This window comes from Nerophis lumbriciformis, linkage group LG09 (assembly GCF_033978685.3).
Source record: "Nerophis lumbriciformis linkage group LG09, RoL_Nlum_v2.1, whole genome shotgun sequence".
NCBI lineage: Eukaryota > Metazoa > Chordata > Actinopteri > Syngnathiformes > Syngnathidae > Nerophis > Nerophis lumbriciformis.
Genome location: NC_084556.2, coordinates 4,962,420 through 4,988,324, shown reverse-complemented (window position 1 = coordinate 4,988,324; position 25,905 = coordinate 4,962,420). Strand labels below are relative to the sequence as shown.

The window sequence follows — 25,905 nt, the reverse complement described above, 5'->3', positions numbered from 1 at the left end:
GTAAAAAAAATTTTTTTAAATTTAATTAAAAAAAAGGAAAAAAAAATTACAATTGAAAAAAGGTTTTATTTCAAATTAAAAGTACTAAAAAGTATACCGATTGCTTTAGACATAAAAATATATATTTCACTGTCCCATTAAAGGTATTCCTATTTTTTTATATCTTAGATTTTAAAGGAAATGCCACAAAATAATATTACAATGAATTATAATGTGTATGGGCAGGCATGTTGGATGCCTTTATAAGGCATACAGTAGAACCCCAAACAAAGCTATGTGTAGCTTTCTTTTAACACATTTATGAACATAATCACATTGAACTGCAAGCTGTGTAAAGTGTAAACACAACATTTAGTTACGAGTTGACATAGTTCGGGATATAAGTATGTAGACCTGTAAGAATGGCTTTAAAAATGTAAGCATGATGAATACTAAATGACTTCAACTGTCGGGATGATTAATGAGGGACAGACTCTGATTACAGTGTGCACAGGTTTACATTTAATCACATCTTGTCAGTGTGTCACCACAATACAGCACTTTAATTTCACTATATATGCACCATATATTTATATCAATTATATATTTATACATGCTATGTAAAACACAGTTAAAATATACAGCTTGGCTTATAAAATAGAAAAATAAATAAATTATAGGATTACTCAGACCATTTATAATCCTATTACTTTCAGTATTATTCCTTAGTGTTCACAACAGATACCATCACACATACACACACACACCGGAGAAAGCCTAAAGTGCAAATCACATAAAGTGTACGGTCATGTCATGTGACTTCTTCATCGGCCACACTTTTATACTTCATCTCACAACGGTAATTACAATCTTACGTTGCTTTTTGTAGTGCTTTGCTTGTTTTTTTTTAGAAAATTGGGCGTTTAGGAATTTTGTTGCTTATTATTAGCGTTATCAGATTTATGCTAAAGTGGGGCTAGAAGAAAAAAAAAACAGCTTAAAGACCAACTAGCCTTGTTCTACTAGCTAAAATTAAACAACTTCATGAGAGTTTTTTTTTTTTTTTAATTTTATCAGATTTAACTTTCATCCACCTACTGTTCCTTCATTTCCACTTTTTGTGATGTGCTATGTAAAGCTAAGCTAATAATAAGGGTAAGGCTAGGAGGCATGTCTCCCTAAATAACAAGCCAACATTTTATGTTCTGTCACAGGAACGAGGAGCAGTGAAGTCCATTTTTCACTTAAAGGGGAACATTATCACAATTTCAGAAGGGTTAAAACCATTAAAAATTAGTTCCCAGTGGCTTATTTAATTTTTCGAAGTTTTTTTCAAAATTTTACCAATTACGCATTATCCCTAAAAAAAAGCTTCAAAGTGCCTGATTTTAACCATCGTTATATACACCCGTCCATTTTCCTGTGACGTCACACAGTGATGCCAATACAAACAAACATGGCGCATAGAACAGCGAGGTATAGCGACATTAGCTCGGATTCAGACTCGGATTTCAGCGGCTTAAGCGATTCAACAGATTACGAATGTATTGAAACGGATGGTTGTAGTGTGGAGGCAGGTAGCGAAAACGAAATTGAAGAAGAAACTGAAGCTATTGAGCCATATCGGTTTGAACCGTATGCAAGCGAAACCGACGAAAACGACACGACAGCCAGCGACACGGGAGAAAGCGAGGACGAATTCGGCGATCGCCTTCTAACCAACGATTGGTATGTGTTTGTTTGGCATTAAAGGAAACTAACAACTATGAACTAGGTTTACAGCATATGAAATACATTTGGCAATAACATGCACTTTGAGAGTGCAGACAGCCCATTTCAGGCGCGCTAAGAACATATATTTTTCCACGATTTCAGTACTCAGGTTAACCATACCTAAATAGACACAAAATACTGCATTACACAAGACTACCCGAATGTACTCGAATGATTGAAAAAAATTAATGTTTTTAAGCTAAATTATTGGTAAACACAGTTTATGTATAATAATTTACGCAAAACCGCGAGTAATGAATAAAGTTTTCATCAATTAATATATTCTGTAGACATACCCTCATCCGCTCTCTTTTCCTGAAAGCTGATCTGTCCAGTTTTGGAGTTGATGTCAGCATCTGCTTTGAGTGTCGCAGGATATCCACACATTCTTGCCATCTCTGTCGTAGCATAGCTTTCGTCGGTAAAGTGTGCGGAACATACGACTGACCATTTCGTCGGCTTTCCCCACACCCTCGTATTTTGAACAAATTTTGTCCAATTTCTTGCCACTTTCGCATCTTTGGGCCACTGGTGCAACTTGAATCCGTCCCTGTTCGTGTTGTTACACCCTCCGACAACACACCGACGAAAGTGAGAAAATGGCGGATTGCTATCCGAGAGCGAATAATAGAAAGGCGTTTAATTCGCCAAAATTCACCCATTTAGAGTTCGGAAATCGGTTAAAAAATATATTAATTAATATATTAATATATTCTGTAGACATACCCTCATCCGCGCTCTTTTCCTGAAGGCTGATCTGTCCAGTTTTGGAGTTGATGTCAGCAGGCCAGGGAAGCTAGGGTTGATATTCTTCTCTTGATCATCTTCGGTGGCATAAGGGACGGTGTGAGCCAAGACATCCAGAGGGTTTAGCTCGCTCGTTTGCGGGAACAAACTGCCGCCATTGCTTGCCGTGCTACCGAGGTCCTTTGTCCCTGAATTGCTCACACACTCCGGCAGATTCAATGGGGGTCTGGCGGCAGATTTCTTTGACTTTATCGTTGGAAATGCATCTGCTTTGAGTGTCGCAGGATATCCACACATTCTTGCCATCTCTGTCGTAGCATAGCTTTCGTCGGTAAAGTGTGCGGAACAAACGTCCAATTTCTTGCCACTTTCGCATCTTTGGGCCACTGGTGCAACTTGAATCCGTCCCTGTTCGTGTTGTTACACCCTCCGACAACACACCGACGAGGCATGATGTCTCCAAGGTACGAAAAACAGTCGAAAAAACGGAAAATAACAGAGCTGATTTGACTCGGTGTTTGAGAAAATGGCGTATTGCTTCCCGATGTGACGTCACGTTGTGATGTCATCGCTCCGAGAGCGAATAATAGAAAGGCGTTTAATTCGCCAAAATTCACCCATTTAGAGTTCGGAAATCGGTTAAAAAAAAATATGGTCTTTTTTCTGCAACATCAAGGTATATATTGATGCTTACATAGGTCTGGTGATAATGTTCCCCTTTAACCAAACAGGACACCATGACTAGACGTTACTAGTCGAAAACTGCAGTCACTTCCAAGTTAAAGTTAAAGTACCAATGATTGTCACACGCACACTAGGTGTGGTGAAATTTGTCCTCTGCATTTGACCCATCCCCTTGTTCACCCCCTGAGGGGAGCAGTGAGCAGCAGCGGTGCCGCGCCCGGGAATCATTTTTGGTGATTTAACCCCCAAATCCAACCCTTGATGCTGAGTGCCAAGCAGGGAGGTAATGGGTCCCACTTTTATAGTCTTTGGTATGACTCGGCCGGGGTTTGAACTCCCGACCTACCGATCTCAGGGCGGACACTCTAACCACTAGGCCACTGAGTATGCCAATTTAGTAGTCCAATTTAGTGGGTATTTACCAAAAGGTAAATACCCACTAAATTGTTTCAATGTCTGCTAGTTTTTTTTCTTGCACAATCTTTGCTTTGTTCACGAGTGAGGGAAGAGTGGATCGTGAGATCGACAGGCGGATCGGTGCGGCGTCTTCAGTAATGCGGACGCTGTATCGATCCGTTGTGGTGAAGAAGGAGCTGAGCCGGAAGGCAAAGCTCTCAATTTACCGGTCGATCTACGTTCCCATCCTCACCTATGGTCATGAGCTTTGGGTTATGACCGAAAGGACAAGATCACGGGTACAAGCGGCCGAAATGAGTTTCCTCCGCCGGGTGGCGGGGCTCTCCCTTAGAGATAGGGTGAGAAGCTCTGTCATCCGGGGGGAGCTCAAAGTAAAGCCGCTGCTCCTCCGCATCGAGAGGAGCCAGATGAGGTGGTTCGGGCATCTGGTCAGGATGCCACCCGAGCGCCTCCCTAAGGAGGTGTTTAGGGCATGTCCGACCGGTAGGAGGCCACGAGGAAGACCCAGGACACGTTGGGAAGACTATGTCTCCCGGCTGGCCTGGGAACGCCTCGGGATCCCCCGGGAGGAGCTGGACGAAGTGGCTGGGGAGAGGGAAGTCTGGGCTTCCCTGCTTAGGCTGCTGCCCCCGCGACCCGACCTCGGATAAGCGGAAGAAGATGGATGGATGGATGGACAATCTTTGTAACTCCGTACAAATCACAGATTTTAAAACCCAAATCGAGGTGTCACGTCCCTTCGAAAAAGTAATAAGTCCTCCCTACATGTTGTTCATGCGCTAAACCTTCTGATGCGCTTCCGTTTCCTCGACTTGCAGTATTTCACCAGCAGTCCCAACGTGATCGCCGTGAACATCACGATCACGACGATACCAATGATGTAGTTCGCTTTCTTTGGTCGATGACACATCTCTCGGCTTACTTTTTTTATATTGACCGGTTCCGAGTCCTCCTGGAGAAGGCAGGTGACGGTCTCGATGTCGGGCACCACCACGGCTGAGTGCTGGACCAAGTACAGGAAGCCGAGGTTGCTGCAGCAGTTGAGAGGGTTGGAACCCACGTAGAGCGTTTTCAGCGAGCGTTCCAGAGCGACCATGGTGCTGTGCTCTAGAGTGACTAAGCTGTTGTTCTGCAGATTAAGAGTTTCTATGGACGACTCACTGGTCAGAGTGGGGAGACTGGTCAACTGGTTGGTGGACAGGTCTACGAGTTTGAGGCTCGTCAGGGAGGAAATGTCCGTGTTCAGCTTGGAAATGTTGTTTTCCCTTAGGAACAGGTGGATTAGGGTGTGCTCAAGACCGGACAGAGACTCAGGATGCATTTCCAAATTGGGATTGAGGGACAAGTCCAGCAGGCTCAGACAGGTGCCAGCAAATGCCCTCAAAGGTAAACTATTTAGGTTGTTTTGAGAAAGGTAAAGTGACTTTAGATTGGGAAGGCAAGAGAAAGAGACACAGTCTGGAGGATGGATGTGGTTGGGGTCCGACGGAGATGGTTTTGTATCCGAGGGACAGACTTTCAGGTTGTTTTCCTGGAGCTGAAGGAGGTTTAGACTTGGAAGTTTTTGGAATGTTTCCTGTTCAAGGGTGCTAAGGTCGTTTCCTTGTAGTAAAAGCTGTCGCAAGGATTGTAGAGTAGCTTCGCCGAATGAAAGTCTCTGTAAAGAATTATAGTTGAGGTTGATGATTGTCACTGCGGGTAGAAGGTTTTTATCGCAGATCGAAAACGAGTCTATGCAGTTGTTGCTCATGTTCAGCACCTCCAGGGATGTCATCGTGTGGAAAAAGGACTGCGGTGTGTCCTTGAGTTGGTTGTAACTCAAGTCTAAGTATCTCAGGTGATTCAAAACCACAAGGGTCTTCGTTTCTAGCATGTCGGTCATGTTGACGCTCTGCAGCTGGTTGCGTGAAAGGTCTAGATGTCGGATGGTGTTGTTCGCTGGGAGGAGCGGAAAGCGAGCCAGCTTGTTCTCACTCAAATCCAGAAATACTAGGTCGTACACGTCGGTCGATCTCGTGCTCTGGAAAATCTCAACACTGTTCTGGTTGAGGTTTAACACTTTTAACCGACTCAGGTTAAAGTCCGTGATACACGTGATGGAGTTTTTGGACAAGTCGAGCTCAGTGAGATGATCCAGAGAGTCGAAGGCGCCGTCTTCGATCTCTAAGATGACGTTGTTGTGGAGGCTGACTTTCCTCAAGGACAAAGCTCCCCTGAAAGTGTTTTGTGCTATTTTGGTGATGCTGTTACTGTTCAAGGACAGCTCCAGCAGTGACGGAGAGTCCGCGATTAAGAAATCGGACATCCCGGTGTACAACCCGTTGCTCGACAGATCAAGAGTCTCCACGGCTGCGAGAGTCCCAATGTTGTTTTTGGAGAGCGCGAAGACATTCAGGTGATTACCGGCCAGATCCAGGACTTTAAGATCAGTCATGTTTTCAAAGAGTCCGGGCTGGATGAAGAGGATCTTGTTTGAGTTGAGGTTGAGGTGACGGAGGTCCGTTCGATACGCCAGGGTTTCCAGGGTGAGGTTCTGCACCTGGTTGTGCGAGAGGTCCAGCGTTTGAACGCCCGGGGGGAGGTTGATGGGGGCGCTGGTAAGGCTAAGATCACTGCAGACAGCCACACTCATCTGGACCTGCCAACAAAAAGACCGTATGGTATGTCAGAGCGTTTATTACATTGGTCCAATAAAAATCTCAATTCTCCAATTTAGAAACACAACAGCCAAGATGGAATACCTTTTAGTGTGGAGACACCCCTTTTCTCTGCCATGTTCTCCCCCCTGGCACATTGAAATATTTATTATACTTATTGAGTTTAGAATTAAAACCACATGGCTAGAGAGCCCCCCCCTTAATGTCTCCTAGTCCAAAAACAGCCCATAAAACTGTCTCCATCTCTGATTTCTCACTAAGGCCGTGAAAGCTTTTCTTGGCATATTTGTGGTTTGATGAAAAGTGCTCACCGCTTACACAATACCTGCAGAGGGTAACATTTAGCGTCTATGAATTTTAATCAAACCTCGGAAATACAAGAACTAACTTCTACAGGTTTTAACAAAAACAACTCCCTTGTATTGATCCTTTGTTTACATGAGCATTTCTTAAAGACCCCTAACAATACCGTAGCAGTAAAAACAGCGAAGCATTCCTGTCACATTGGGGACCTTTGACGAGCATTTTTGACAGTAGGTCCTTCAAAACAGCAGAGTCCCCATGTCACATAGGGGATCTTTGAGTACTGTTTTTTACAGTAGGTCCCAAAAGTGTCACATAGGGGATCGTTGACCAGCGTTTTTGGCAGTAGATCTCTAAAAACAGCCAGGTAGTCCTGTCACATAAGGGGATCTTTGACTAGCGTTTTTGCTAAAAAGACAGCTGAGTCCTTCTGTCACATAAAAGGTCTTTGACCAGCGTTTTTGGCAGTAGGTCCTTAAAAACAGCCAGGTGGTCCTGTCACTGAGGGGATCTTTGACTAGCGTTTTTGACAGTAGGTCCTAAAAAGACAGCTGAGTCCTTCTGTCACATACGAGGTCTTTGACCAGCATTTTTGGCAGTAGGTCCTTAAAAACAGCCAGGTGGTCCTGTCACATAGGAGATCTTTGACCAGCGTTTTTGACAGTAGGTCCTAAAAAATAGCAGAGTCCCCATGTCACATAGGGGATTTTTTGACGAGTGTTTTTTTTACAGTAGATCCCAAAAGTGTCACTTAGGGAAACTTTGACCAGCGTTTTTGGCAGTAGATCACTAAAAACAGCCAGGTAGTCCTGTCACATTAGGGGATCTTTGACTAGCGTTTTTGAAAGTAGGTCCTAAAAAGACAGCTGAGTCCTTCTGTCACATACAAGGTCTTTGACCAGCGTTTTTGGCAGTAGGTCCTTAAAAACAGCCAGGTGGTCCTGTCACATAGGGGATCTTTTGACTAGTGTTTTTTTTACAGTAGATCCCAAAAGTGTCACACAGGGGATCTTTGACCAGCGTTTTTGACAGTAGGTCCTAAAAAACAGCAGTCCCCATGTCACATAGGGGATCTTTGACTAGTGTTTTTTACAGTAGATCCCAAAAGTGTCACATAGGGGATTTTTGACTAACGTTTTTGGCAGTAGGTCCTTAAAAACAGCCAGGTGGTCCTGTCATTGAGGGGATCTTTGACTAGCGTTTTTGACAGTAGGTTCTAAAAAGACAGTTGAGTCCTTCTGTCACATACGGGGTCTTTGACCAGTGTTTTTGGCAGTAGGTCCTTAAAAACAGCCAGGTGGTCCTGTCCCATAGGGGATCTTTGACCAGCGTTTTTGACAGTAGGTCCTAAAAAACAGCAGAGTCCCCAGGTCACATAGAGGATTTTTCTGACTAGTGTTTTTTTACAGTAGATCCCAAAAATGTCACATAGGGGATCTTTGACCAGTGTTTTTGACAGTAGGTCCTAAAAAACAGCAGAGTCCCCATGTCACATAGGGGATCTTTGACTAGTGTTTTTTACAGTAGGCCCCAAAAGTGTCACATAGGGGATCGTTGACCAGCGTTTTTGGCAGTAGATCTCTAAAAACAGCCAGGTAGTCCTGTCACATAAGGGGATCTTTGACTAGCGTTTTTGAAATTAGGTCCTAAAAAAACAGCTGAGTCCTTCTGTCACATACAAGGTCTTTGACAAGCGTTTTTGGCATTAGGTCCTTAAAAACAGACAGGTGGCCCTGTCACATAGGGGATCTTTTGACTAGTGTTTTTTTTACAGTAGATCCCAAAAGTGTCACATAGGGGATCTTTGACCAGCGTTTTTGACAGTAGGTCCTAAAAAAACAGCAGTCCCCATGTCACATAGGGGATCTTTGACTAGTGTTTTTTACAGTAGATCCCAAAAGTGTCACATAGGGGATTTTTGACTAACGTTTTTGGCAGTAGGTCCTTAAAAACAGCCAGGTGGTCCTGTCATTGAGGGGATCTTTGACTAGCGTTTTTGACAGTAGGTCCTAAAAAGACAGTTGAGTCCTTCTGTCACATACGGGGTCTTTGACCAGCGTTTTTGGCAGTAGGTCCTTAAAAACAGCCAGGTGGTCCTGTCCCATAGGGGATCTTTGACCAGCGTTTTTGACAGTAGGTCCTAAAAAACAGCAGAGTCCCCAAGTCACATAGGGGATTTTTCTGACTAGTGTTTTTTTTACAGTAGATCCCAAAAGTGTCAAATAGGGGATCTTTGACCAGCGTTTTTGACAGTTGGTCTTAAAAAACAGCAGAGTCCCCATGTCACTTTGGGGATCTTTGACTAGTGTTTTTTACAGTAGGTCCCAAAAGTGTCACATAGGGGATCGTTGACCAGCGTTTTTGGCAGAAATTCTCTAAAAACAGCCAGGTAGTCCTGTCACATAGGGGATCTTTGACTAGCGTTTTTGAAATTAGGTCCTAAAAAAACAGCTGAGTCCTTCTGTCACATACAAGGTCTTTGACAAGCATTTTTGGCAGTAGGTCCTTAAAAACAGCCAGGTGGTCCTGTCACATAGGGGATCTTTTGACTAGTGTTTTTTTACAGTAGATCCCAAAAGTGTCACATAGGGGATCTTTGACCAGCGTTTTTGACAGTAGGTCCTAAAAAACAGCAGTCCCCATGTCACATAGGGGATCTTTGACTAGTGTTTTTTACAGTAGATCCCAAAAGTGTCACATAGGGGATCGTTGACCAGCGTTTTTGGCAGTAGATCTCTAAAAACAGCCAGGTAGTCCTGTCACATAAGGGGATCTTTGACTAGCGTTTTTGCTAAAAAGACAGCTGAGTCCTTCTGTCACATAAAAGGTCTTTGACCAGCGTTATTGGCAGTAGGTCCTTAAAAACAGCCAGGTGGTCCTGTCACTGAGGGGATCTTTGACTAGTGTTTTTGACAGTAGGTCCTAAAAAGACAGCTGAGTCCTTCTGTCACATACGAGGTCTTTGACCAGCATTTTTGGCAGTAGGTCCTTAAGAACAGCCAGGTGGTCCTGTCACATAGGGGATCTTTGACCAGCGTTTTTGACAGTAGGTCCTAAAAAATAGCAGAGTCCCCATGTCACATAGGGGATTTTTTGACAAGTGTTTTTTTTACAGTAGATCCCAAAAGTGTCAATTAGGGAAACTTTGACCAGCGTTTTTGGCAGTAGATCACTAAAAACAGCCAGGTAGTCCTGTCACATTAGGGGATCTTTGACTAGCGTTTTTGACAGTAGGTCCTAAAAAAACAGCTGAGTCCTTCTGTCACATACAAGGTCTTTGACCAGCGTTTTTGGCAGTAGGTCCTTAAAAACAGCCAGGTGGTCCTGTCACATAGGGGATCTTTTGACTAGTGTTTTTTTTTACAGTAGATCCCAAAAGTGTCACACAGGGGATCTTTGACCAGCGTTTTTGACAGTAGGTCCTAAAAAACAGCAGTCCCCATGTCACATAGGGGATCTTTGACTAGTGTTTTTTACAGTAGATCCCAAAAGTGTCACATAGGGGATTTTTGACTAACGTTTTTGGCAGTAGGTCCTTAAAAACAGCCAGGTGGTCCTGTCATTGAGGGGATCTTTGACTAGCGTTTTTGACAGTAGGTCCTAAAAAGACAGCTGAGTCCTTCTGTCACAAACGAGGTCTTTGACCAGCGTTTTTGGCAGTAGGTCCTTAAAAACAGCCAGGTGGTCCTGTCACATAGGGGATCTTTGACCAGCGTTTTTGACAGTAGGTCCTAAAAAATAGCAGAGTCCCCATGTCACATAGGGGATTTTTTGACTAGTGTTTTTTTTACAGTAGATCCCAAAAGTGTCACTTAGGGAAACTTTGACCAGCGTTTTTGGCAGTAGATCACTAAAAACAGCCAGGTAGTCCTGTCACATTAGGGGATCTTTGACTAGCGTTTTTGAAAGTAGGTCCTAAAAAGACAGCTGAGTCCTTCTGTCACATACAAGGTCTTTGACCAGCGTTTTTGGCAGTAGGTCCTTAAAAACAGCCAGGTGGTCCTGTCACATAGGGAATCTTTTGACTAGTGTTTTTTTTTTTTACAGTAGATCCCAAAAGTGTCACATAGGGGATCTTTGACCAGCGTTTTTGACAGTAGGTCCTAAAAAACAGCAGTCCCCATGTCACATAGGGGATCTTTGACTAGTGTTTTTTACAGTAGATCCCAAAAGTGTCACATAGGGGATTTTTGACTAACGTTTTTGGTAGTAGGTCCTTAAAAACAGCCAGGTGGTCCTGTCATTGAGGGGATCTTTGACTAGCGTTTTTGACAGGGGGTCATAAAAAGACAGCTGAGTTCTTCTGTCACATACGGGGTCTGTGACCAGTGTTTTTGGCAGTAGGTCCTTAAAAACAGCCAGGTGGTCCTGTCCCATAGGGGATCTTTGACCAGCGTTTTTGACAGTAGGTCCTAAAAAACAGCAGAGTCCCCAAGTCACATAGGGGATTTTTCTGACTAGTGTTTTTTTTACAGTAGATCCCAAAAGTGTCACTTAGGGAAACTTTGACCAGCGTTTTTGGCAGTAGATCACTAAAAACAGCCAGGTAGTCCTGTCACATTAGGGGATCTTTGACTAGCGTTTTTGAAAGTAGGTCCTAAAAAGACAGCTGAGTCCTTCTGTCACATACAAGGTCTTTGACAAGCGTTTTTGGCAGTAGGTCCTTAAAAACAGCCAGGTGGTCCTGTCACATAGGGGATCTTTTGACTAGTGTTTTTTTTACAGTAGATCCCAAAAGTGTCACACAGGGGATCTTTGACCAGCGTTTTTGACAGTAGGTCCTAAAAAACAGCAGTCCCCATGTCACATAGGGGATCTTTGACTAGTGTTTTTTACAGTAGATCCCAAAAGTGTCACATAGGGGATTTTTGACTAACGTTTTTGGCAGTAGGTCCTTAAAAACAGCCAGGTGGTCCTGTCATTGAGGGGATCTTTGACTAGCGTTTTTGACAGTAGGTTCTAAAAAGACAGTTGAGTCCTTCTGTCACATACGGGGTCTTTGACCAGCGTTTTTGGCAGTAGGTCCTTAAAAACAGCCAGGTGGTCCTGTCACTGAGGGGATCTTTGACTAGCGTTTTTGACAGTGGGTCCTAAAAAGACAGCGGAGTCCTTCTGTCACATACGGGGTCTTTGGCCAGTGTTTTTGGCAGTAGGTCCTTAAAAACAGCCAGGTGGTCCTGTCCCATAGGGGATCTTTGACCAGCGTTTTTGACAGTAGGTCCTAAAAAACAGCAGTCCCCAGGTCACATACGGGATTTTTTTACAGTAGATCCCAAAAGTGTCACATAGGGGATCTTTGACCAGCGTTTTTGACAGTAGGTCCTAAAAAACAGCAGAGTCCCCATGTAAGGGATCTTTCACTAGTGTTTTTTACATTAGGTCCCAAAAGTGTCACATAGGGGATCTTTTGACTAGCGTTTTCGGCATTAGGTCCTAAAAAAACAGCAGTCCTCCTGATACATAGAGGATCTTTGACCAGCGTTTTTAACAGTAGGCCCTTAAAAAACAGCAGAATCCTGTCAAATAGCGGATCTTTGACCATCGTTTTTGACAGTAGGTCCTAAAGAACAACAGTCCTCCTGTTACATAGAGGATCTTTGACTAGCTGAGTCCTTCTGTCACATACAGAGTCTTTGACCGGCGTTTTTAACAGTAGGCCCTTAAAAAACAGCAGAATCCTGTCAAATAGCGGATCTTTGACCATCGTTTTTGACAGTAGGTCCTAAAGAACAACAGTCCTCCTGTTACATAGAGGATCTTTGACTAGCTGAGTCCTTCTGTCACATACAGAGTCTTTGACCGGCGTTTTTTGCAGTAGGCCCTTAAAAACAGCAGAATCCTGTCAAATAGGGGATCTTTGACCATCGTTTTTGACAGTAGGTCCTAAAAAATAGCAGAGTCCCCATGTCACATAGGGGATTTTTTGACTAGTGTTTTTTTTACAGTAGATCCCAAAAGTGTCACTTAGGGGAACTTTGACCAGCGTTTTTGGCAGTAGATCTCTAAAAACAGCCAGGTAGTCCTGTCACATAAGGGGATCTTTGACTAGCGTTTTTGAAAGTAGGTCCTAAAAAAACAGCTGAGTCCTTCTGTCACATACAAGGTCTTTGACAAGCGTTTTTGGCAGTAGGTCCTTAAAAACAGCCAGGTGGTCCTGTCACATAGGGGATCTTTGGGGATCTTTTGACTAGTGTTTTTTTTTTTTACAGTAGATCCCAAAAGTGTCACATAGGGGATCTTTGACCAGCGTTTTTGACAGTAGGTCCTAAAAAATAGCAGAGTCCCCATGTCACATAGGGGATTTTTTGACTAGTGTTTTTTTTACAGTAGATCCCAAAAGTGTCACTTAGGGGAACTTTGACCAGCGTTTTTGGCAGTAGATCTCTAAAAACAGCCAGGTAGTCCTGTCACATAAGGGGATCTTTGACTAGCGTTTTTGAAAGTAGGTCCTAAAAAGACAGCTGAGTCCTTCTGTCACATACAAGGTCTTTGACCAGCGTTTTTGGCAGTAGGTCCTTAAAAACAGCCAGGTGGTCCTGTCACATAGGGGATCTTTTGACTAGTGTTTTTTTTTACAGTAGATCCCAAAAGTGTCACACAGGGGATCTTTGACCAGCGTTTTTGACAGTAGGTCCTAAAAAACAGCAGTCCCCATGTCACATAGGGGATCTTTGACTAGTGTTTTTTACAGTAGATCCCAAAAGTGTCACATAGGGGATTTTTGACTAACGTTTTTGGCAGTAGGTCCTTAAAAACAGCCAGGTGGTCCTGTCATTGAGGGGATCTTTGACTAGCGTTTTTGACAGTAGGTTCTAAAAAGACAGTTGAGTCCTTCTGTCACATACGGGGTCTTTGACCAGCGTTTTTGGCAGTAGGTCCTTAAAAACAGCCAGGTGGTCCTGTCACTGAGGGGATCTTTGACTAGCGTTTTTGACAGTGGGTCCTAAAAAGACAGCTGAGTCCTTCTGTCACATACGGGGTCTTTGGCCAGTGTTTTTGGCAGTAGGTCCTTAAAAACAGCCAGGTGGTCCTGTCCCATAGGGGATCTTTGACCAGCGTTTTTGACAGTAGGTCCTAAAAAACAGCAGTCCCCAGGTCACATACGGGATTTTTTTTACAGTAGATCCCAAAAGTGTCACATAGGGGATCTTTGACCAGCGTTTTTGACAGTAGGTCCTAAAAAACAGCAGAGTCCCCATGTAAGGGATCTTTCACTAGTGTTTTTTACAGTAGGTCCCAAAAGTGTCACATAGGGGATCTTTTGACTAGCGTTTTCGGCATTAGGTCCTAAAAAAACAGCAGTCCTCCTGTTACATAGAGGATCTTTGACCAGCGTTTTTAACAGTAGGCCCTTAAAAAACAGCAGAATCCTGTCAAATAGCGGATCTTTGACCATCGTTTTTGACAGTAGGTCCTAAAGAACAACAGTCCTCCTGTTACATAGAGGATCTTTGACTAGCTGAGTCCTTCTGTCACATACAGAGTCTTTGACCGGCGTTTTTTGCAGTAGGCCCTTAAAAACAGCAGAATCCTGTCAAATAGGGGATCTTTGACCAGCGCTTTTGACAGTAGGTCCTAAAGAACAACAGTCCTCCTGTTACATACAGGATCTTTGACTAGCTGAGTCCTTCTGTCACATACAGAGTCTTTGACCGGCGTTTTTTGACAGTAGGTCCTTAAAACAGCAGAATCTTGTCACATAGGGAATCTTTGACTAGCGTTTTTGACAGTAGGTCCTAAAAAAACCCCAGCTGAGTCCTTCTGTCACATACGGGGTCTTTGACCAGCATTTTTGGTAGTAGATCCTTAAAAACAGCCAGGTGGTTTTGATTGATTGATTGAAACTTTTATTAGTAGATTGCACAGTACTGTACATATTCCGTACAACTGACCACTAAATGGTAACACCCCAATAAGTTTTTCAACTTGTTTAAGTCGGGGTCCACGTTAAATAATTCATGCTATGTAAATAATCTGAAAGAGGGACATTAGTGACTATTTGTACATGTGCACCACTGTATTCATCGCCACCTGCTGGCCTGATATGCACATTACATCTCTTCACACATGCTTTTTTTGGCCCAGGGATCACTTTATTGTGCTTCAAAAAACAGCAAAAAAGGAGAGAAAAAAAAACGTTTTATTAGGGTGTTGTCATGTTCGTTCTTACTCAACATGACTTATTGCGCACTTTATGAGCCACCAGTGAGTCGCTTTCTGGTCATTAGTGAGTATTTCCTTGGAAACGCAGGAAGCCGAGTGAGTTCCCAGATCGTCACCCAATTACAACAACTACTGTCGGTAATTTAAGAGGGGTCACAAAGTATTTCAACAGTGTTTGGGTTTTCGCAGCGCTCGGATTGTTAGGTACTTCGTCTTCGCGGTCGTTAAAATAAACCTTGCTATGTGTTTATATTTCCTAAAAGAATAATAATAATACAGGAATGTGCAAGAGAAGATGTGTGAACAGGACTTACCGTGCGGCATGGAGGGCGGTGGCGGGGCGGGCGAGCGGCGGACGCCATGCACGCCATGATGAGCGGGAGGAGCAGCGGGAAGGTGGCCATGGTGCTGCGGCACAAGGATCAATCATGAATAGACACAAGAGCAGGATGACAGGCCTCGCGAAAAAGGAAGCCAAAGGGAAGTGGAGCTTCTGGTTGACTTTTGACTGAGCTATTTATGCCCTGGCTCGCATCATACAAGGGGCTTTTTCTCTTTTATAAACTGGTTCTGCAGAAAGGGGATGACTTTACAAATGAAACCATTGTCATTTGTTTACTTGTTGATGTTGTGAGGATCTCTTGTGTGCGAGTCTTTGTTCATTATTTTAGTGGCAACCTGCCATGGTCATCTTTGACAATATAAGCCAAAGATCCTCTAAATGACAGGATGATCTCCAAACGGTCTTTTTACAACCCACTAGTCAAACATCCCCTATGTGACAGGATTCTGCTCTTTTTAAGGACCTCCTGTCAAAAAACGCTAGTCAAAGATCCTCTATGTAACAGGAAGACTGCTGTTTTTAGGGCCGACTGTCAAAAACATTAGTCAAAGATCCTCTATGTAACAAAGAGGACTGCTGTTTTTTAGAACCTACTGTCAAAAACGCTAGTCAAAGATCTTCTATGTGACAGGATCACCTGGCTGTTTTATAGGACCCACTGTCAAATACGCTGGTCAAAGATCCTCGATGTAACAGGAGGACTGCTGTTTTTTAGGACCTACTGTCAAAAACGCTAGTCAAAGATTCCCTATTTGACAGGATTCTGCTGTTTTGAAGGACCTACTGTCACAAGCGCTAGTCAAGGATCCTCTATGTAACAGGAGGACTCCTGTTTTTTAGGACCCACTGTCAAATACGCTAGTCAAAGATCCTCTATGTAACAGGAGGACTGCTGGGTTTAGGGCCGACAGTCAGAAACGCTAGTCAAAGACTCTGTATGTGACAGAAGGACTCAGCTAGTCAAAGATCCTCTATGTAACAGGATCACCTGGCTGTTTTATAGGACCCACTGTCAAATACGCTGGCCAAAGATTCTCGATGTAACAGGAGGACTGCTGTTTTTTAGGACCTACTGTCAAAAACGCTAGTCAAAGATTCCCTATTTGACAGGATTCTGCTGTTTTTAAGGGCCTACTGTCACAAGCGCTAGTCAAGGATCCTCGATGTAACAGGAGGACTCCTGTTTTTTAGGACCTACTGTTAAAAACGCTAGTCAAAGATCCTCTTTGTGACATGATCACCTGGCTGTTTTATAGGACCCACTGTCAAATACGCTGGTCAAAGATCCTCTATGTAACAGGAGGACTGCGGTTTTTTAGAACCTACTGTCAAAAACGCTAGTCAAAGATCCTCTATGTAACAGGAGGACTGCTGTGTTTAGGGCCGACAGTCAGAAACGCTAGTCAAAGACTCTGTATGTGACAGAAGGACTCAGCTAGTCAAAGATCCTCTATGTAACAGGATCACCTGGCTGTTTTATAGGACCCACTGTCAAATACGCTGGCCAAAGATCCTCGATGTAACAGGAGGACTGCTGTTTTTTAGGACCTACTGTCAAAAACGCTAGTCAAAGATTCCCTATTTGACAGGATTCTGCTGTTTTTAAGGACCTACTGTCACAAGCGCTAGTCAAGGATCCTCTTTGTAACAGGAGGACTCCTGTTTTTTAGAACCTACTGTTAAAAACGCTGGTCAAAGATCCCCTATGTGACAGGACCACCTGGCTGTTTTTAAGGATCTACTGCCAAAAACGCTGGTCAAAGACCCCGTATGTGACAGAAGGACTCAGCTGTTTTAGGACTTACTGTCAAAAATGCTAATCAAAGATCCTCTATGTAACAGGAGGACTGCGGTTTTTTAGAACCTACTGTCAAAAACGCTAGTCAAAGATCCTCTATGTAACAAGAGGACTGCGGTTTTAAGGGCCGACAGTCAAAAACGCTAGTCAAAGATCCTCTATGTAACAGGAGGACTGCGGTTTTTAGGGCCGACAGTCAAAAACGCTAGTCAAAGACACTGTATGTGACCTAAGGACTCAGCTGTTACAGGACTTACTGCCAAAAACGCTGGTCAAAGACCCCGTATGTGACAGAAAAACTCAGCTGTTACAGGACTTACTGTCAAAAACGCTAGTCAAAGATCCTCTATGTAACAGGACTGCGGTTTTTTAGCACTTACTGTCAAAAACGCTAGTCAAAGATCCTCTATGTAACAGGAGGACTGCTGTTTTTAGGGCCGACAGTCAAAAACGCTAGTCAAAGACACTGTATGTGACAGAAGGACTCAGCTGTTACAGGACTTACTGTCAAAAACGCTAGTCAAAGATCCTCTATGTAACAGGAGGACTGCTGTTTTTAAGAACCTACTGTCAAAAACGCTAGTTAAAGATCCTCTATGTAACAGGAGGACTGCTGTTTTTAGAACCTACTGTCAAAAACGCTAGTCAAAGATCCTCTATGTAACAGGAGGACTGCTGTTCTTAGTGTTGACTGTCAAAAACGCTAGTCAAAGATCCTCTATGTAACAGGAGGATTGCTGTTTTTTAAAACCTACTGTCAAAAACGCTAGTCAAAGATCCTCTATGTAACAGGAGGACTGCTGTTTTTAGGGCCGACTGTCAAAAACGCTAGTCAAAGATCCTCTATGTAACAGGAGGACTGCTGTTTTTTTAGAACCTACTGTCAAAAACGCTAGTCATAGATCCTCTATGTAACAGGAGGACTGCTGTTTTTTGAACCTACTGTTAAAAACGCTGATCAAAGATCCCCTATGTGAAAGGACCTGGCTGTTTTTAAGGATCTACTGCCAAAAATGCTGGTCAAAGACCCCATATGTGACAGATGGACTCAGCTGTTTTAGGACCTACTATCAAAAACGCTAGTCAAAGATCCCCTATGTAACAGGATCACCTGGCTGTTTTTAAGGACCTACTGCAAAAAACGCCGGTCAAAGACTCTGTATGTGACAGAAAGACTCAGCTAGTCAAAGATCCTCTATGTAACAGGAGGACTGCTGTTTTTTAGGACCTACTGTCAAAAACGCTGGTCAAAGATCCCCTATTTGACAGGATTCTGCTGTTTTAAGGGCCTACTGTCAAAAACGCTAGTCAAAGATCCTCTATGTAACAGGAGGACTGCTGTTTTTTAGGACCTACTGCCAAAACGCTAGTCAAAGATCCCCTATGTGACATGGGGACGCTGCTGTTTTTAGGACCTTCTGTCAAAAACGCTGGTCAAAGATCCCCTATGTGACACTTTTGGGATCTACTGTAAAAAAAAAAAAAAACACTAGTCAAAGATCCCCTATGTGACATGGGGACTCTGCTGTTTTTTAGGACCTAGCGTCAAAAACGCTGGTCAAAGATCCCCTATGTGACAGGACCACCTGGCTGTTTTTAAGGACATACTGCCAAAAACGCTGGTCAAAAACCCCGTATGTGACAGGAGGACTCAGCTGTTTTTTTAGGACCTACTGTCAAAACGCTAGTCAAAGATCCCCTTATGTGACCGGACTACCTGGCTGTTTTTAAGGATCTACTGCCAAAAACGCTAGTCAACGATCAGGGGATCAGATGTGACACTTTTGGAACCTACTGTAAAAAACACTAGTCAAAGATCCCCCATGACTCTGCTGTTTTTAAGGATTTACTGTCACAAATGCTAGTCAAAGGTCTTCTTTGTGACAGGCATACTTTGCTGTTAAGTACCTACTGCCACAAAAAACACGTTAACAATCCGCTATATGACAGGACCACTCTGCTGTTTTTGCAGACCTACTGTCAAAACCTTAGTCAAAGATCCCCAATGTGACAGGAATGCTTTGCTGTTTTTAAGGACCTACTATCAAAAACACTAGACAACAGTGTGACAGGAGGACTCTGCTGTTTTTAGGTATTTACTGTCAACAACTCCAGTAGAAGATCCCCTCCCAATGTGACAGGACCACCGTGCTGTTTTTAAGGATCTACTGTCAAAAAAACACTAGTTAAAGACCCTCCATCTGACAGGAATACTTTTCTGTTAAGTACCTACTGGGTGAAGAATCCTCTATATGACAGGACCACTCTGCTGTTTTTAAAGACATAATTACAACAAACGCTAGTCAAAGATCCCAAAGTGACAGGAACGCTTTGCTGTTTTTTTTAAGGACCTACTGCCACAAACACAAGTTTTATGACAGGATCACCATGCTGTTTTTAAGGACATACTATCAAAAACAATAGTCGAATATCCCCAGTGTGACAGGAGGACTAGGTATTTACTGTCAAAAATTCCAGTTAAAGATCCTCTCCCAATGTGACAGGACCACACTGCTGTTTTTAAGCATCTACTGTCAAAAAACGCGAGTTAAAGATCCTCCATCTGCCAGGAATACGTTTCTGTTAAGTACCTACTGAGTGAAGAATCCTCTATATGACAGGACCACCCAGCTGTTTTTAAGGACATAATTACAAAAAACGCTAGTCAAAGATCCCAAAGTGACAGGACCACCCTGCTGTTTTTAAAGACATAATTACAAAAAACGCTAGTCAAAGATCCCAAAGTGACAGGAACGCTTTGCTGTTTTTTAAAAGGACCTACTGCCACAAACACAAGTTTTATGACAGGACCACCCTGCTGTTTTTAAGGACATACTTACAAAAAACGCTAGTCAAAGATCCCAAAGTGACAGGACCACCCTGCTGTTTTTAAGGACCTACTATTAAAAACACTAGTCAAATATCCCCAGTGTGACAGGAGGACTCTGCTGTTTTTGGGTATTTACTGTCAAAAACTCCAGTAGAAGATCCCCTCCCAATGTGACAAGACCACGCTGCTGTTTTTAAGGATCTACTGTCAAAAAACGCTAGTTAAAGATCATCCATCTGACAGGAATACTTTTCTGTTAAGTACCTACTGAGTGAAGAATCCTCTATATGACAGGACCACCCAGCTGTTTTTAAGGACATAATTACAAAAAACGCTAGTCAAAGATCCCAAAGTGACAGGACCACCCTGCTGTTTTTAAAGACATAATTACAAAAAACGCGAGTTAGAGATCCTCCATCTGCCAGGAATACTTTTCTGTTAAGTACCTACTGAGTGAAGAATCCTCTATATGACAGGACCACCCAGCTGTTTTTAAGGACATAATTACAAAAAACGCTAGTCAAAGATCCCAAAGTGACAGGACCACCCTGCTGTTTTTAAAGACATAATTACAAAAAACGCGAGTTAAAGATCCTCCATCTGCCAGGAATATTTTTCTGTTAAGTACCTACTGAGTGAAGAATCCTCTATATGACAGGACCACCCTGCTGTTTTTAAAGACATAATTACAAAAAACGCTAGTCAAAGATCCCAAAGTGACAGGAATGCTTTGCTGTTTTTTTAAAAGGACCTACTGCCACAAACACAAGTTTTATGACAGGACCACCCTGCTGTTTTTAAGGACATACTTACAAAAAACGCTAGTCAAAGATCCCAAAGTGACAGGACCACCCTGCTGTTTTTAAGAACCTACTATCAAAAACACTAGTCAAATATCCCCAGTGTGACAGGAGGACTCTGCTGTTTTTAGGTATTTACTGTCAAAAACTCCAGTAGAAGATCCCCTCCCAATGTGACAAGACCACGCTGCTGTTTTTAAGGATCTACTGTCAAAAAACGCTAGTTAAAGATCCTCCATCTGACAGGAATACTTTTCTGTTAAGTACCTACTGAGTGAAGAATCCTCTATATGACAGGACCACCCTGCTGTTTTTAAAGACATAATTACAAAAAACGCTAGTCAAAGATCCCAAAGTGACAGGAATGCTTTGCTGTTTTTTAAAAGGACCTACTGCCACAAACACAAGTTTTATGACAGGACCACCCTGCTGTTTTTAAGGACATACTTACAAAAAACGCTAGTCAAAGATCCCAAAGTGACAGGACCACCCTGCTGTTTTTAAAGACATAATTACAAAAAACGCTAGTCAAAGATCCCAAAGTGACAGGAACGCTTTGCTGTTTTTTAAAAGGACCTACTGCCACAAACACAAGTTTTATGACAGGACCACCCTGCTGTTTTTAAGGACATACTTACAAAAAACGCTAGTCAAAGATCCCAAAGTGACAGGACCACCCTGCTGTTTTTAAGGACCTACTATTAAAAACACTAGTCAAATATCCCCAGTGTGACAGGAGGACTCTGCTGTTTTTAGGTATTTACTGTCAAAAACTCCAGTAGAAGATCCCCTCCCAATGTGACAAGACCACGCTGCTGTTTTTAAGGATCTACTGTCAAAAAAACGCTAGTTAAAGATCATCCATCTGACAGGAATACCTTTCTGTTAAGTACCTACTGAGTGAAGAATCCTCTATATCAGTGGTTCTCAAATGGGGGTACTTGAAGGTATGCCAAGGGATACGTGAGATTTTTTTTTTAAATATTCTAAAAATAGCAACAATTCAAAAATCCTTTATAAATATAAATAAAAACCTATCTTTTCAAGAAAGACCACTACAAATGAGCAATATTTTGCACTGTTATACAATTGAATAAATCAGAACCTGGTGACATAGTGCTGTATTTTACTTCTTTATCCCTTTTTTTCCAACCAAAAATGCCTTGCTCTGATTAGGGGGTACATCACTGAAAAAAGGTTGAGAACCACTGCTCTATACAACAGGACCACCCTGCTGTTTTTGAGGACATACTAAGAAAAAAACGCTAGTCAAAGATCCCAAAAGTGACAGGAACGCTTTGCTGTTTTGTTTTTTTTAAGGACCTACTGCCACAAACACAAGTTTTATGACAAGACCACCCTGCTGTTTTTAAGGACATACTATCAAAAAACGCCATGACAAAAGAACGCTGCTATTTTTAAGTCATCTGCTGTGATGACACATCCCAAACAACAGCGCCTTCCTTCCTAAGGACAACAAAAACAATTAAAGCTGCAAGCAGCGTTGTTCGGGCCCGCGTATTTGGCAGGTGCTAGTCCTAAGTGTCCCAATACTTTTGTCTACTTTTAGTCTGAAGTGCCCCAAGACTTTTGTCTAGTGTACCTACCTTGTCTGCATTGTGTGGGCACGTTGGTTATTCCTGCTTTTGAGCAGCCATCTTAGAAAAACAGCACCGCAGGAGCATCAGTGCAGCGGGTCTTTGAAGGGTCATAAAATCAAAACCGGAGCAGGTATTAAAAATCCCATCTATACTTTTAATCACAAGGGTTTTATCTCTCACCTGTGTTAGTTTGAAGGCGAAACGACAAACGCGCTCAGAGGAGATAGATTTTGAAGGAAGGTGACCGGTTTTTCCAAAAATTTTATTTTGAAGGGGGAATAGCAAACTTCCTGTTGATTTTTGCTGGGGGTTGTCAATTTATGAAATGTAGGTCTAAGTGAGACCTACGGAGAGTTTTTTGTTTCATGTCTCTCCGACCTTCCCAGTGGGAGTTACAGGCAGTTTTGTATTTTATTTAATCCGAGTAGCAGTTTTTTGTTCGTTTTATAAAAAAATTGCTGTAGAGCACAATTTTTAGATTTGGGGTTAGGTTTTTTCATTAGATTACAGTTTTAGCCAGTCCTGATGTGTGTGTTCAGTTTGGTGAGTTTTGAAGCATGTTAAGAGGGTGAAATTACAGCTCAAAGAGGCAAAAGTGACTGTTTTTAGTACTTTTTTGTCTTGAAGGGGGAATTGCCAACTTCCTGTTGATTTTAGCCCGAGGATATACAATTATGAGAACTAGGTCTAAGTCAGACCTACATAGAGGTTTTTGTTTCATGTCTCTCCGACCTTCCTAGTGGGAGTTACAGGCATTCTGTTTTGTTTTTTTTCCTAGGGGGCGCTAGAGCGCAATTTTGATTTTTGCGGGGTTTTTTTTTTTATTAAAAGACAATTTTCGCAGGTCCTGATGGGTGGGTCAAATATGGTGAGTTTTGAAGCATGTTAAGTGGGTCAAATTAGTGCTCGAAGAGGCGGCGGAAGAATAAAGAAAGAATAATAATAAAACCTTACAATAACAATAGGTCCTTATGTCCCATTGCATAAGGACTCCCTGTGGGAGTCCTTTTGCAATGGGCCATGGCGGGCCCTAATTACCTGACTCCCAGCAGAGTTGTCGTCCTCCCGGCGGTTCCTGACCACGTTGATTTCACATCCTCAGCTGCGCACACACACACACACACACACAAACAAAAATAGTTATGACAGCGACTACTAGGAACCAAAAGACTGCGGTCTCTCTCTCAGCTGACTCGGACTGATGCTTCCAGCCATCAACATCCTGTGAGAACATCCTGAAAAAAGGGGCCAGGCCTCGCCAACCCCTCCGGTCCCCTCCCCTCCATCCAAGACCACCCCCTGCTCCCTCCTCCTCCTTAAAAAGGGGCCCTCATTTCAAGAAGACCGACCCTCCTCTCATCACTACCATGCACACTTTTTCTTGCTACAATACAAAAGTCCAATAGGAATTTGGGGCATTTTAGAATCACAGGTCACATCTGCCTTTTTTTTTTTTTTAGAAAAACTTACTTTTTATTTGTCAAGTCATCATGTTTGTCTTGACTGCAAAAACAGCAAAACAAGGGAAACAAACAGTCAATGAACAACAATGACTAAATATTGGAAGTGCATGTCAAAAGGTTTTCCAATCAATGGTTGCTAAAAAGCGAGAAAACACATTTAAATGAAAATATAAACCAGATAGGTCTTACCTGCTCAGCAACTCTGCACACTTTCAGTTTCACAATCGACACCTTTATTGTTGAGGTTTGCTGTTCAGGTGACAAAAACATGTATCTCTTTGCTACAAATTTCCCGGGATTCCCAACCGCTTGTCTATAACATTAAACAGCGTCCTCTGCTGGTCAGACCAAGACATTGCATTGAGCAGCTACTTTCTCTTTAGCGAGTCAAAATCTTTGGATTCCCCTTTACGCCACGGAAAGAAAAATATATTCCCAAGGTAAATCATAAATATGACATAAAAAAAAACGCTACATTTTGATATCATCATTTTGAGATAAGTCAATTATTAGATTAAAAAGTATACATTTTGAGTCATATTTTTGAGATACTTCATAATTATGACATAAGGTGTCGAAATTCTAAAATAAGTTAATCATAATTACAACAAACGCTAGTCAAAGATCCCAAAGTGACAGGAACGCTTTGCTGTTTTTTTTAAGGACCTACTGCCACAAACACAAGTTTTATGACAGGATCACCATGCTGTTTTTAAGGACATACTATCAAAAACAATAGTCGAATATCCCCAGTGTGACAGGAGGACTCTTCTGTTTTTAGGTATTTACTGTCAAAAATTCCAGTTAAAGATCCTCTCCCAATGTGACAGGACCACACTGCTGTGTTTAAGCATCTACTGTCAAAAAACGCGAGTTAAAGATCCTCCATCTGCCAGGAATACTTTTCTGTTAAGTACCTACTGAGTGAAGAATCCTCTATATGACAGGACCACCCAGCTGTTTTTAAGGACATAATTACAAAAAACGCTAGTCAAAGATCCCAAAGTGACAGGACCACCCTGCTGTTTTTAAAGACATAATTACAAAAAACGCTAGTCAAAGATCCCAAAGTGACAGGAACGCTTTGCTGTTTTTTTAAAAGGACCTACTGCCACAAACACAAGTTTTATGACAGGACCACCTTGCTGTTTTTAAGGACATACTTACAAAAAACGCTAGTCAAAGATCCCAAAGTGACAGGACCACCCTGCTGTTTTTAAGAACCTACTATCAAAAACACTAGTCAAATATCCCCAGCGTGACAGGAGGACTCCAGTCGAAGATCCCCTCCCAATGTGACAGGACCACCCTGCTGTTTTTAAGGACATACTTACAAAAAACGCTAGTCAAAGATCCCAAAGTGACAGGAACACTTTGCTGTTTTTTTTAAGGACCTACTCCCACAAACACAAGTTTTATGACAGGACCACCCTGCTGCTTTAAGGACCTACTATCAAAAACACTAGTCAAATATACCTGGCGTGACAGGAGGACTCTGCTGTTTTAGGTATTTACTGTCAAAAACTCCAGTTAAAGATCCCCCTCCAAATGTGACAGGACCACACTGCTGTTTTTAAGGATCTACTGTCAAAAAGCACTAGTTAAAGATCCTCCATCTGACAGGAATACTTTTCTGTTAAGTACCTACTGAGTGAAGAATCCTCTATATGACAGGACCACCCTGCTGTTTTTAAAGACATAATTACAAAAAACGCTAGTCAAAGATCCCAAAGTGACAGGAACGCTTTGCTGTTTTTTTAAAAGGACCTACTGCCACAAACACAAGTTTTATGACAGGACCACCCTGCTGTTTTTAAGGACATACTTACAAAAAACGCTAGTCAAAGATCAGCTACTTTCTCTTTAGCGAGTCAAAATCTTTGGATTCCCCTTTACGCCACGGAAAGAAAAATATATTCCCAAGGTAAATCATAAATATGACATAAAAAAAATGCTACATTTTGATATCATCATTTTGAGATAAGTCAATTATTAGATTAAAAAGTATACATTTTGAGTCATATTTTTGAGATACTTCATAATTATGACATAAGGTGTCGAAATTCTAAAATAAGTTAATCATGAAAGAAAAAGTAAACATTATGATAAGTCATGATTTTGAGATAAGTCATAATTATGGCGTAAAAAAATTTTAGCGTCAAAATTTCAAGTTAAGTGAACTATAAAATAAGTGAAAATGTTAAGTCATATTTTGAGATAAATCTTAATTATGAGGTAAGGTAAACATTTTGAGATACTCATAATAATTTCAACATTTAAGATAAGTCAATTATGAGATTTAAAAAAAAAAAGACAAAATGATGTACTGGATAGTCATAATTATGGC

General features: G+C 42.2%; 1 protein-coding gene across 2 annotated transcripts; it reads right to left on the bottom strand.

The window, feature by feature from the left end:
- Nucleotides 1–1,877: 1,877 nt before the first annotated feature.
- lrrc32 (leucine rich repeat containing 32) lies at nt 1,878–25,633 on the bottom strand. 2 transcript variants are annotated; one of them, XM_061962736.2, is made up of 3 exons: nt 23,134–25,633; nt 15,038–15,131; nt 1,878–6,238 (listed from the first exon to the last, which is right to left on the bottom strand). In XM_061962736.2, exons 2-3 carry the CDS (start codon nt 15,125–15,127, stop codon nt 4,373–4,375), a joined length of 1,956 nt encoding a protein of 651 aa, XP_061818720.2. In that variant the 5' UTR covers nt 15,128–15,131; nt 23,134–25,633; the 3' UTR covers nt 1,878–4,372. The 2 variants fall into 2 exon arrangements, with proteins under 2 accessions (XP_061818720.2, XP_061818721.2); XM_061962737.2 differs by lacking the exon at nt 15,038–15,131.
- Between the last annotated feature and the right edge of the window lie 272 nt (nt 25,634–25,905).

Excerpts from the sequence above, each read along its gene's own strand:
- lrrc32 (XM_061962736.2), bottom strand. The coding sequence starts at position 15,127 with ATGGCCACCTTCCCGCTGCTCCTCCCGCTCATCATGGCGTGCATGGCG. Across the intron at positions 6,239-15,037 it reads ACCGCCCTCCATGCCGCACG|GTCCAGATGAGTGTGGCTGT; the intron begins GTAAGTCCTGTT and ends TTTTGTTGGCAG.